Source organism: Hippocampus bargibanti, linkage group LG18 (assembly GCF_051943395.1).
Source record: "Hippocampus bargibanti isolate YZ-2025 linkage group LG18, ASM5194339v1, whole genome shotgun sequence".
In the NCBI taxonomy this organism is placed as follows: domain Eukaryota; kingdom Metazoa; phylum Chordata; class Actinopteri; order Syngnathiformes; family Syngnathidae; genus Hippocampus; species Hippocampus bargibanti.
The window spans coordinates 5,002,509-5,016,179 of record NC_142751.1 but is presented as its reverse complement, the minus strand read 5'-3'; the positions used below and the strand labels follow the sequence as shown (position 1 = coordinate 5,016,179).

Here is a 13,671-nt window from a genome sequence, read left to right as displayed (position 1 = left end):
GCAATCTTGCATTCATAAATTCACAGCCCCTTAGACCCCCGGCTGTTTCCTTTTCCTCTATTTTAAATTCCATTGGCAGGGATCCTTCCTTATGTGACAATCCCTGAATTTGTCATCATATTAAAGAAGAGTGTCTGAGAACTGTGTCCATGTAAACATCCCCCTCCCTGTCTCCACAGCTGGAGTAATGACTGGAGCAACAGTGTTATGTTTGACACTGACTCTGTCTCCATGATGTCATTGATGGAGAATAGCCAGCATGGTACACAAGCCCGTAGGGCTCGGCTGAATGCCACTGGTGGCATCAAAGACCTAAGTGCTCATTCAAAGAAAAGCAGAGACATATCCGACTCCAAAAGGGATGTACCTTAAAGTATGAGGTAACTGATTAATTTCAACTTTGCGTCGCCAAAGAACCAGTCCGATCAACAATGATTCTAAGACTTTCCAAAGGAAGCATCGAAGAAAAAATATATAAATTCAAACATTGTAAAATGAGAAAACAAGTACATTTCCAGCAGCAGAGTGGTGCCACTGTGCGGAGGTTGTGGGTTTGAATCTAGGCCCTGCCTTTCCTGTGTGGAGACTCTAAATAGTCCTTTAGGTTGAATGTGAGTGGAAATGGTTGTTTGTCCATGTTTGCCTACAGGAAGTGTAGCCTATTATTTTCTAGCATCCCATTAGGGGTCTATCCTGCTTCTCATCAGAAGTCAGTTGGGATAAGCTCCACACCTGCTTACCTGATGATCACATTTGGTAAAGGAAATGGATTAGGTAAGACGAATATTGCAATCTTATACGATGTACATTACAATTCCCTGTAAAATAAATACACTTTTGTCTTCTAAAGTTGATGCACCACTGAGATGAGTGTTGTTAACAACACTACCAAACTTACAGGACACAGCCGCAGGTCTCATCAAATTCTGGAACATTGCAGAAGAAAGAGTATCTAAAATGGATCATCTGTCAAACCTTAAACTAACGGTCGTAAATCATGCATACTGTTTAAAACTATGAATTCTGTCAAACCCCCTCAGTCTCTTTGCACGCTCTCCCCCCTGAAATGTGCAACAGATTAATGCAGTTTTTCATTAATATATCAGGCTTTCTGGACATAAATCGACTCCAGAAATGTAAACCCAGAAAATATTGACACAAAATAAATAAATAAATAAAAACAAAAGCATGAGCACAAGTGTGAGCGCACACACTAACACACAAACACACAAACAAACAAATAAACAAATAAAACAGGTGCCAAGAGCAACAAAGTAGAACAAAGTACAATGGCAAAAGATGGTAAAAGAACCCACAACTCATGGAAAAGCAAAGGACAAAATATAAACACAGATACTTTGACAAGAAACCCCCAAAACGTGTATGATAGAAAATACATACATGGTAAGTACAAAAGAAATCCCAAGGTCTAAAAATGAAGGGCATGAAATATAGTACTTTTACAGCATGGTGTCAAAGTCAAGGCCCGGGGGCCAAATCGGACCCGTCACATCATTTTTTCGGCCCGCAAAAGGAAATCAAATTTGTGAAATTCCGTGATGCTTGCTAAAATCCTAACCAAAATTTCATACTTGTAAACCACAATAACAGTCATTTTTCTTGACTTTAGATTTGAAAACTAGTTATTTATTAATTTGTCGTGCGACCCATATGTAATATGTGGAGGGGATTAAACATGCTAATGGCTCCCCCAAATTCATAACGACCCTCGAGAGGAAACCGTAACTACAATGTGGCCCGTGGCAAAAAAATGACCGACACCCCTGTTCTACAGGATTCCAATATTTTGTGGCAGAGCAATGAGCAAGATGAATTAACAGCTGTCTCCTGGCAGACGACTTGATTTCCATGGTTGAAAAGACGTATGGGGAAGCGACAACTTCAGGATCCTGGAGTGGAAGATACATTTCCACTCCTCTGGTCCAAAGCCCCCACAGTTGACCAGATACACGATGATGTTGTGACTAGTAAACTAATCCTTGAAAAGGTTTCTTCAGCCGTCATCTGTACTTCTTTGAAGGTGTCGGACGTTTCGCTTCTTATCCAAGATGCTTCTTCAGCGAACTAAAGTCTTGCTGGTAGTTATATATCCAAGATAGGCTGCCAAATGAAAAACAAAGTAATGTAGCTTATTCAATACATTGTAAGAATGAAAATTGTAAAGAGCAATACATTGGGGACACGAAACAAATTCTCAAAAAAAGACTTTATCAACATTGCAGGGATAATACTAGTGGGCCTCAATCGGCAGTAGATATGCACCTAAAAGCTAGCAACCACTCATTTGACGAATATGAGGTTAAAATCTTAGCGAAGGAAAATAGATGGTTTAAAAGGGGAGTAAAAAAAGCAATTTTCATAAAACAGCAAAATCCTTCACTAAACCGCCATGGTGGTGTGAGGTTCAATTTGGATCGTTCATACAACAGACGGCTTAGGTAACATAGGCTTAGTTATGCTTATGAGGTGCTACCAGTACAAATGGGGCAATCAGTTCAGTCGTAGACCTCATAATCGGGCATGACAATAAAAGTAATCAGTCAGGACAATAGAAGTAATCAGTGGAGCCGCAGGGAGTAGTCCTCTGGTCCCCCCCCCCCAACCTGAGAGCAGGGACCAATCATAGCAAAGTCCGGCACCACGTCTGGACAGTAGGGATATAACTACCAGCCGAAACTACCAGCAAGACTTTAGTTTGCTGAAGAAGCATCTTGGATAAGAAGCGAAACGTCCGACACCTTCAAAGAAGTACAGATGAGGGCTGAAGAAACCTTTTCATCGATGGACCACTCCTGTACGACTGAGAGCTTGCACACACATGAACTCATCCTTTCAGCCCTAAACTGTTCTTGTCTTTGTGTGTGTGTGTGCGTGCGTGTGTGCACGTTACAGGCATCAATCAGATGAGAAAATCCTGCCGTCTACCGTTTCCTGCAGCCCTCCTGCAACTCCTAACTCTCCTCCCTCAGAGATGTCAGCCACTCTTTCGAGCCAAGCCATCTCGGTCCCCTCCGTGGCTTTAAGTCCTTCTGCTGAAGAGAATCGCCCACTACTTCTGTCGAAGGCACATCAACCACCCAAGTCCTTAGGACGAGATGAACTAAAGAGGATCTCCGCGCATTACAACCATGGCCAGGAACACCGTAGTTTACCACCTAGCCCGCTCTGTACGATGAAGAATGATATGCACCAAGTCACAGTCACTACTGCAGCTAGTCGTATGCTTTCAGCATCCACAGAAAAGCTAGTGAATACAAACAACATGATCAATAACCACAGTGTCAAAGAAGCAGCAGTTACTAACGGTCATGTGGCACACAATAAGGAGTTAAGTATTGACAGTATGTTGGCCAGTCAACCAATGGATCTGAAAGGGGCTCACACATCATTCATTTCCATAGAAAACGCTAAAGCCTTGCTGTTAAGGGCCAAGGATAGCAGTAGGACTCCTGCAACATTGCAAAATGGTGACCTTCAACTCATGTCATCCAGCGGCGCCACCAATGAAGACCCAAGAACTCTTTAAAGTAGTTGCTTGTTCAGAAAAAAATTACAGTCACTACTTAACCTTTATTCTGTACACAATTATTTGCGGCAGAAAAAAAACACTTGAATGATAAACGAAAAGATTAACTTTTATTTTAATGAAGTAGTGAAGATAGATTTTATAAATTAAAAAAACATGTTGATGTCTTGTAGATGAAGTGCCATACACAGGTATATAGCAGTGTGTAAAAATAGTAATGTATATCGTAGTGTGTAAAAATCTCAATGGTGCCTTTCTGTTAGGTATGCTTAAAGGACAACCGACACCATTTTTTATTTCCTAACTGACACCAGAAAAAAATTTTTTATAGCATTTAAAATACCCAAAGCACTCAGGCTGATATTTTTAGTCAAATGCAAAACACCAATTAAAAACGCATATAAAAATGTAAATAAAGTGTCCCAAAACTGCCACAAAATGAGTTCGGAAGTGGGGAGATTCAGAAAGTCCCGCCCCCTTGTTCGTGACGTCATGCCAGGATACTCCTTCACAAACTGCCTTGCTCCAGAATCAAAACAATGGCTTCAGAAAGGTCAAATTCGGAGAAGATGCTTTCTTATTACTCATCTCATGTTATGAACGAATAAAGGCATGTTATGATTCAAATAGTTCTGAAGAGGAAAGCATAAATGTTTGCAATCGATTAAAGAAGTCCTTCCGTATCAATTTGAGCCGTCTGGACTACAATGTAGCGCCCAGAAAATGCACAAGATGGCGCACAAGCTCTGTTGGAAATGGGCTGATTTGTCCGCTGGGAATTTGTGTAAACTTACACCATCTTGATGCGTGTTACCGCAATTGTCTGCGACACACAACAATTCACCATCGCATTATTTATGTAGTTTTTCTTCTAATTGCGCGATCAACACTGTGTTTTCAGATGAAAAAAAGTACCCAAAATGCATTGTGTGTCGCTTTCTCGGTCAGGGGCGTTCCCTCCGTGACGTCACTTAGGGCATCGTCATCAACTCGAAAACAAGACTTCCTGAATATTCAGTGCGAATCTTAAAATGTAAAATATAGCTATATGCGGTGGAATCTTTGTAAAATGCGCTCAGTAGAAGTCATTTGAAGTGATTTTACGAATTATGGACGCAACTTGTCTAAAGGTGTCGGTTGTCCTTTAAGGGAACTGCAAATGCAAATAGGGCCATTTCTTCAACCATCCTCATTTTCTAATCAAGAATATCATGCTGGCTGCCTTCTGTGTGTCTTAGTGTGAAGTAAAGAAAGTCAAATATCTTAGTTTGGGAACCAAGCTCAAAATGCATGCTTCATCCGGTCCTAGAACTCCAAGGTTTTATTGCGTCGAAAAGCTATTGGAGCGCTGTCCAGGCAATCATCAGTGTCAGTGTCCATTGTGTTTGAAATGCAACATAAAAATACAACACAGGCTGGAATTATTTGGATGACTTCATATTTGTTGTAACATGACATTTGTTTTCAGAATATGTCGAGAACACACATGCAAGAACATTACAAATGAAATCTGTGAGTTCTGGCTGCTGGCTGGTGTAAAGTTTCCTTCAACCTGAATGTAAATTCATAACTGAACCAACAATGCACGAATGGCAAAGTCGGAAGGATAACATCACATTTTGATTTAAAAAAAAAATATCTAATACAGTGGCCTCGTTTTGGCAAAAATATGAAGTTTAAATGAATATAAAGCTCTCGATTTCCTTTGTAAAGGCATCAATGTGACTTGAGCAATGCTTTTTGAGAATTAAAAAAATTGCACCAAATGCAAACATGTCCTGACTCCTGATTACATTGCTTGTCCAATCGGTACTGTGGGAGACCTTGCTCAGCAGTCACCTGTCGTGATAGTACGTCATACAAAAAAAATATGCCAACTGTATAACATGTAATTTATTGACTTGTGTGTGTTTTAAGTAAATATGTTTTTTTTAATACTGTATCTTGAATTTGGAAACAAATATGTTTTATTTTTCAATCATGATGGGTTCTGTAAAACGTGCACATGAACTGATTGGGTTCGGTACCTCTAGCAAAATTAAAAACCACTTATCTACTCACATAGATACATGTGGTAGGGTCTACATATGCGGTAGAGGTCTTTCTGAGCCAATGGGATGCCCGGATGGTACTCGGTAATAGCCAATGGCAGAGCAGCAAGTATGTTGCACTCAGGAACCTCGGAGCTGCGATAAGTAGCCCATTCTGATTTTTTACCTCTCGTATCAAAATGTATTTTGTCAACAGAAGCAATATTTTCCTGTTGAGGTGTTTCCTAAGTTGAACATTTCTTATGAAGAGACATTGGTAAGTAGAGGTACTACTGAATGAATGATATGCAAGGACCCTTTTGAAAAGGCATGCTGTAAAAATGTTTTTCCAATTAGGCGGGCACTAGGACCATGCATCTCACCCAGCAGGTATCCAGCACGAGGCGTGTTTATGTTAAGAATGGTTTACTGCATTTTCCATGTTTTAGTCAGATCCACTTGTTAGCAGTTGGAATATAAGACGTGTCTACAGTCAGTCGTGTGTGCTCCTTCCTCTACTGCAACACCAACAGAAAATCAACGTGATCAGTTTGGGCTAGACGGGGAGACTATTTGTCATTCATCAAAAGTGGAGGAAGCTTGTGACCTTTCACAGAGCAGAATGGCATAGGAGGTGCATCTCAGTGACTTGGTGGTCGAGGGGTGCATCACAAGGGAATCCCGTGGTGGTGACAGAAGGGATTTTCGTATGGCACACATTTGCTTCGGTGCAAAGATCATGGAGACGTTTCCTGGACAGCCTTGGTTCCTGGACAGCCTTGGTGGACCCTGGGTCTTCAGTCACAATCTTGAGTCCCGACATTGTTCCAGCGCGAACCGTCTTAAAATCGACCCGCACAAAACTGAGGACAGTGACCGGTGAAACTGCCAAGATGAGGGGTGAAGGTTTTTGCCCTGCGGGGTTCGTCGACCTCCCACTCAGCCTGGGTAGCTGACGCGAGTGACCCCTGTATCCTAGGACGGGACTTTTTAAAAGCCACAAATTGTGTGGTGGACTTGGGGGCTTCGTTGCTCACTGCCAAGTGGTCAGCATGTAGAGTTCATCACGGCATCTCAACAAGGTATACCAGGGGTGACCATCAACACCACAGAATCTTCAGCAGTGCTGTCCCTCCTGCAGTCGACAGTAGATCGGGTCGAGGTTACTCGCCCGGTGATGGACTGCCCATCAGTGGGGGCAATGAGGTCCGGAGAGTTAGAGATGCGCGGAGAAGCGGCTGCTGCTGGGCCGACATGCTGCACCTTGGAGGCTGTGGACACTGCAGAGTGGGCTGCAAAGCAAGAAGAAGACCACTACCTCAACCCGATGCGGCAGTGGGTCCAGATGTGATGGGACTCTCTGTTGTTTCCAAAGACCTTTGGAGCAAGTGGGCTGTGCTACGCATAAAGGATGCTGTGCTGCAGCATGCTTGGAGAGAACCTGCCACTGGGAAAGAGAGATGGCAGGTGTTCGTGCTGAGAGCTCTTTGAGAGCATGTCATAGGGGCACTGGCTCAGGACACCTTGGCCACGCAAAGACCCTCCGACGGCTCCGCCAAGGGTTATACTTGGGGGCAGCATCAACAGGACGTATAGGACTTCTGCCGGCACTGTGAGGCCTACAAGAGACTTCAAGCCCAATCGCACACACCATTTCAGGCGTTTGGGAGACCTCAGGCTGCTCAAAGGACCAGCCGAGCTGGAGTATGCCCGCAGACGCCGGGATCGGCCGGAGAAAGCCGGTACACGTCAAAAGAAATTATGACGTGAGGCGCAAGAGGCGGAACTTCCAGGCTGGGGAACCCTCTTCCATCAGTCGTGTCCCGAGTCAGCCAGAGCAAGGCAGAATTGACTGAGAGCCAGGGCGACCGCAGATACAGAGACAAAGGCCACAACCGCTATGGCTGGAGGATTTTTTTTTTGTTGACTCCTCAGGGCTAGGGTTTCATAAAGGGGAGGGCAGTGTAACATCCGTCCGGTGCTTGTCATTTGCATGTTTGAGGGCTGGGCTAGTGGGGGAGGGGGGTGTGTGTGACGTCACAGAGAGAAGGGATTGAATTGAATTGGATTTGCCTTTATTAGTCTCACAGTGGAGGAGCCTAGACCTAGAGCCTACTAGCAATCTGGGAGAGATGAGCATGGGCGTGAGTTGTGCCACCAACAACTCCTGTATGAATGTGCTAACTGCTACGTTTGCTTAATAAAAGCCTGACCAGCTGTGTCAGCCACTGTGCGCATCCTTTCTCACGCCGAGGGTCATTACATTATTATTATTATTATTATTATTATTATTATTATTGTTGTTGTCGTCCTTGTTTTTGGTCGTATGCTGAGTAAATTAACTCAGAAGCTTCACGTTTTAGTATTTTATATATAGACTATGTAAAATACAGCCATATGGATTATGATGCAGGCATATGGATGATGACGTTAAATGTTAAACTAAACTATGAATTCTTGCTCGAATTTTATTCAGATGTGCAAGACTATTTTGTACAGTTTTTACACAATACGTATCTACCCGAGACATTAGTGCAAGCGCTCGACTCTTCGCATCCATTTGCTTACGTTTGGAGCTTTGTTGTGATGAATCCAAACAGGAAGTGCTCCTCCTTTTGCGGGTGACTGCGGGAGCGAAGGCCAGTCAAGAGGGAGAGGCTGCGTCCTACTTGCTGCTGCCGAACAGGTTTGTGCTTAATTTTCTTGAAATTTCTGTCCGTTTCTCACGCCTTCCTCTACCCGGGCATTACACTATGTTTAGGACAAAGATTACATTCCGAAAATGTCAAGAATTTAGTTTATTCCTACCGTGTAAAAGGGGTTCATATCCGCAAATCCGACTCTCAATTTACAGTGCACTTGCGTTACATAATTACGTTTACCAGACCACCAACGCGTAGTGATTATTGATGACGTTAGTTAGTTTTTAAATTACATATTCTAAAATTGTGTGGCTTTTCTGATTCTTCAACCGGTGAATAGGGACATACCAGGCAGGCCTTTGAGTTATCCGACAAAGCGTATTACAATGAACGTGTCATGTCTGTTTGCTTTCTGTTGTAAAGCAATTGTATTGCTGTCTAATTTACTCGCTGATTCTTGTTATAATCGATGCACTTGTGGTTGTCTATTGTGACGGGGTTGCTCCTGTCCAATTGGCGACGCCACCGCGCCATAGTGTGCGCCTTCGGTTTGAAGCACACTTCTCTCTCGGTCTCGCTGGTTTAGGCTGGTTTTCAACAATGTAACCGTGGCAATGCAGCGATGCCAAACAGCCTGATGGATGCCTACTGCTTTTACAGAGAAACATTCCGGTTTGTTGTGAATCCTACAGAAAATCTCCCAACTCGTTATTGCAAACCAAAATCAGAAGAGGAAAAACAGCTAGTTTATACATCACCACATATCACGGCAATTGCCATTGTACACAAAATAACGCAGCCTCGTGTGTACTACAATAATAATAATAATAAGAAGAAGAAGAATACATTTAATGTACAAGCGCCTTTCTGGAACCTCAAGGACACTTTACAATTAAAAGGACAATACACAGTATAAAACCATGGATAAAATAATAAATCATAAAAAGCTAAGGAGAAGCTAAAAATAATTGCGGGCGAGCAGGGGCAGCCAAAACGCGCCAGCGTACACTCGACCCGGAAGCAAACGGAACTAGCGCCAGTTCCCCGAATTAGAAACATAGACACATCAACACTTGGGCAACCTAAACGAAAAGTGAATATAACAATGTTGACGGGCACATAATAATCTCCCCACGGTGAATGTACTGTCTTGTTCGGGGACAACATGAGTGTAGTCAAATGCAAAAAAATAAGTGGCCTTAAGAGTTTTGAAAGGCGCTTAGAAATTAAATGTATTATTATTATTATTATTATTATTCTACATTAAAAAAGCAATCTCACACCATATCACAAAATAAAAATACTTGTGGATATAAGTGTTGCTACAAATAATGACTTTGCTCGTCGACGAATCACCAAGTACATTCATTATTAATCAACAAATCGAATCATATGTAAAATCATGTCATATCACACCAGAAAGCACATGATCTTATACAACCGCCATTGGATATTACAACTTGGAAGATAATTAGTATATAGTAAATCCAACTTTTACCATCCAATACCACAAATGTCATTTCAAGTGTGCATTTATTTGATAGCCTTTCACACAATTAGTTTACGTGAAGCAGCGCAAGTGGGTTTCGTTATTATTTATCCGTTTTTATGATTATCATGGCACACTCCAGATTATGCACACATCTAAAATGGGATCGATTCCAGGAGAATCAGAACGTGAGTTTTGGTTCCAATCAGATTTTGATACACAATGCCCAAATGTAGCTTCATAAGGCTTCAATAAAGCTAAAGGAATGAAGTTTTCCACTGGTGTCCTCATATTGAATCCCCAACAGTTTAGTTTCCTGAATACATGAAGTTTCAGTGTATTTGTCTCCATTTCATGCCCCAGTACAGGTCTGTAACAATGGAAGTGGATCTCAGCGGAGTGTCGAGGGCTCACGTTTCCATTCTACCTTCTGCTGACATCAAAGCTACGTTGAAAGCGGAGGCAGAAAGACCTCGTTGCGCCAGCACGCCGTGCTCCCCCATCAGAGGTACCGTAGCGGGATACCAGATCCTCCACATGGACTCAAACTACCTCGTGGGCTTCACAACTGGCGAGGAGCTGTTCAAACTGGCTCACAAATGGTCGGAACCCACCGCCGAGACGAGTTTGTTGTCAGAGCGCAGCACCATCCATACAGGGGCGTCCAAATCTTTAGATTTGGGCATCCACCGCTCATCCAGAATCTTCAAAGCCAAAAATCGCTACTACCAGCCTTACGACATTCCTGCCGCTAATGGTCGGAGAAGGCGACGCATGCCCAGTTCAAGTGACACCGTCCTCAGGTCCATGACGACAGCGGATCACGGGAGGGACCTGCACGCACCGCTACCACTGTGTCGCCTTAAAGGGAAGAGGACCCAGTCCAAGTCTTTGGACTACCTTAATCTCGACAAAATCACAATCAAAGAATCATCGGACACTGAGGTGTTACAATACCAACTGCAGCACCTTAACTTGCGGGGAGAGCGCACGTTCACTCGAAACAAAAGTTAAAAAGCACAGAAGATGACATCATTTAGGCGCCTCTCACACCGCTCGGGGATTGGGTGCTCTGCTACGTGAGAAGCAGTTCCCTGACATGACATCTTGATAATCGTGCTCTCTTTTTAACTGGGATTAAACCCTGCACTCAGCACGTAATATTGAAAGAGAACCCTTTTAAAGTACCCGCACTGTTTTGAGATGGTGGAAATCAAAAAATGTGAATGAATATCTTAGCAATAACTGGTTTTACCTACTGTATTTATTACGGCTGATGCATGCACATTTCAACATTGTATCAGCTTTAAAGGACAACCGACGTCACTTCTTTGTTTCCTGACTGACATCAGAAAAACGTTTTATAGCATCTAAAATACCCAAAACACGCAGTATGATATTTTTATTCAAATGCAAAACACCAATAAAAATTACTTAAAGTGTCCAAAATCTGCAAAAAAATTGAGCTGCGAATTGGGCATTTTCAGAAAGTCCCGCCCCCAGTTCGTGACGTCACGCCAACACGCCTTCCATTGCTGGAGAATCAAAACAATGGCTTCAGATGTGGAGAATATGCTTTCTTGTTACACATCCAGTTATGAATATGATTCAAATAGTTCTGAAGAGGAAAGCATACATGTTTGCAATCGATTAAAGAATTTATTCCGTGCCATTTTGAGGCAACATTGGGGGGAAATCCGTCTGTGTAAGCTCTCAGTCGTACAGGAGTGGTCCATCGATGAGAAGGTTTCTTCAGCCGTCATCTGTACAAAAGTGAAGGTTTCGGACGTTTCGCCTCCTATCCAAGAGACTTCGTCAGCGAACTAAAGTCTGACTGGTCGTATCGGCCCCATTTATATATCCCTAATGTCCAGACCTAGTGGCGCCGGACACAGCTATGATAGGTCCCTACTCTCAGGTTGGGGGGGGCGCGGGACCCCCCCCTGTGGCCCCACTGATTGTTCCTACATTCCTGACTAACGATTGGCCTATTACCCCCACTCCCCCCGGTATCACCTCATCAGCATAACGACCCTCATCAGCATTGCGAAAGTTGCCTAACCTGTTTTGCCTGAGCAGGCTATTGTATGAACGATCCAAATTGACCCAACCTGAGAGTAGGGACCTATCATAGACCTATCATAGCTGTGTCCGGCGCCACTAGGTCTGGACATTAGGGATATATAAATGGGGCCGATACGACCAGTCAGACTTTAGTTCGCTGACGAAGTCTCTTGGATAGGAGGCGAAACGTCCGAAACCTTCACTTTTGTACAGATGACGGCTGAAGAAACCTTCTCATCGATTGGGGGGAAATGTCTCACCCAAAAAGAGCCAGAAAATGGCCAACAAGCTCCTGTGAGGAATGAATGAGCTTGTTTCCACAGGCTGATAAATTCCTTATATGGAGCTTGGACGCCCTCTTCTGGCTCTTTCTGATGCAACACGAGGTTTTCAGACCAAACAAGCATTGACGTGATGGAAGGACTGCTACAATGTGTGCTTTTTTTCAGTCAGGGGCGTTCCTTCAGTGACGTCACGTACGGACTCGTCACCAACTCAAAAACAAGACTTCCGGAATAGTCAGCACACGAGTCTTAAAACGTAAAATATAGCTATATACGGTGGAATCTTTGTAAAATACCCTCAGTAGAAGTCATTTGAAGCCATTTTACAAATTATGGACACAACTTGTCCGGAGACGTCGGTTGTCCTTTCAAGGACAACCAACACAATTTTTTTGTTTCCTAACTAACATCAGAAAAACATTTATAGCATCTAAAATACCCAAAACAGGCTTGAATGTTTGACCAAACAAAAGAGAGTTGAGAGAGACAACCTTAAAAGTTTTAATAATAATAATAATACATATCATATATAATCGCCTTTCAAAACTCTCAGGGTCACTTTACAGTCAGAGGATACGTTTTTCTGTGGGTGAGCAGTGGCAGCCACACGCGCCAGCCTTCACTCAACCCGGAAGTAACTCAAATAGATAGAAAGCTAGCTAACTATCCAATAGAAAGCTACCCAGCTAGCCAATAGAAAGCTAGCTAGCCAGCTAGATAACTAGCCAGCCAGCCAGATTGCTATAGAGCTAATAGCTAGCTAGCTAGATAGCTGGCCAGGGAGCTAGATAGCAAATAGCTAGCTAGAAAGGCGCTTAGAAATGAAATGTATTATAATCTGTGTGTTTCCCTTTTTTGTCCAAATTTTGCTTTCACGAGCGTAGTCATGTGAGCCGCTAACACTCGTAACAGTAACATCACTCCCTTCGTATTCTCATGGCCTCGCCATATCTTGACATTTATCTACTGGTATTTATAATGTTATATTTTTCTGGAATTTTCAGCAAAGTCGGCTCTGTTTAATAATTGTGCTACTACCCCTTTCATGCACCTTGTCACCTGATCACGCGAGAAGGGAACCCTGAAAGGGTTCATGCACTTCACCGGAGATTTGTGTACGTTTGACCATTATGTGGATACATGATTAAGAATCTGTTTACGAAGGCAAATTTAAATATCGAATTCATTCACCAAATCGTTGATTGAATGTTGTATTGAAAAAAAGACTGCGCCTCCTCAAACAGATAATCATAAGAAATCGATTGATCAATTTTAATCAGAGTGCTGAAGGCTCACTTGAGACTCATTGAAGGTTTAGAATTAACTGTTTTCCTCAGCCAATGTCATGATACCACGCTGTCGCTTGATTTGGGAAAAATTCAGACGACTCATGGGACTGGACTCATTTTATAGTACATGCTGGAGATAATCAAAATTGTGTATATTTATGTGCAGAACCACTTAAAGATCTGCATATCTGTTTTGCTTGCGAATATGGTGGGGAAATACAATGTTTGGATGTGGATTATTTATCACTGGATCAGCGCAGGAAAATTTATGTATGTTATCATGACTTGTGTTACTTTGTTAAAAAAAAAGTTTTCTGTCCTTGATG

General features: G+C 42.8%; 2 protein-coding genes across 3 annotated transcripts in view; both read left to right on the top strand.

Moving 5' to 3' along the window:
- The window catches only part of nrg1 (neuregulin 1), a 32,076-nt gene extending 27,946 nt beyond the window's left edge, over positions 1–4,130 (top strand). Inside the window, 1 exon segment of the mRNA XM_089020872.1 lies at positions 2,914–4,130. Coding sequence (XP_088876998.1) covers positions 2,914–3,547 — 634 coding nt within the window. The 3' untranslated portion in view covers positions 3,548–4,130.
- A 4,054-nt stretch (positions 4,131–8,184) lies between these two features.
- On the top strand, positions 8,185–11,399 carry macir (macrophage immunometabolism regulator). 2 transcript variants are annotated; one of them, XM_089020535.1, is made up of 2 exons: positions 8,185–8,263; positions 10,072–11,399. In XM_089020535.1, exon 2 carries the CDS (start codon positions 10,087–10,089, stop codon positions 10,720–10,722), a length of 636 nt encoding a protein of 211 aa, XP_088876661.1. In that variant the 5' UTR covers positions 8,185–8,263; positions 10,072–10,086; the 3' UTR covers positions 10,723–11,399. The 2 variants fall into 2 exon arrangements, with proteins under 2 accessions (XP_088876661.1, XP_088876662.1); XM_089020536.1 differs by having other exon boundaries at positions 8,201–8,263; positions 10,077–11,399.
- The last annotated feature ends 2,272 nt before the right edge of the window (positions 11,400–13,671 follow it).

Bases quoted from the DNA above. Each gene is read 5' to 3' on its own strand.
- macir (XM_089020535.1), top strand. From the start codon at position 10,087: ATGGAAGTGGATCTCAGCGGAGTGTCGAGGGCTCACGTTTCCATTCTA.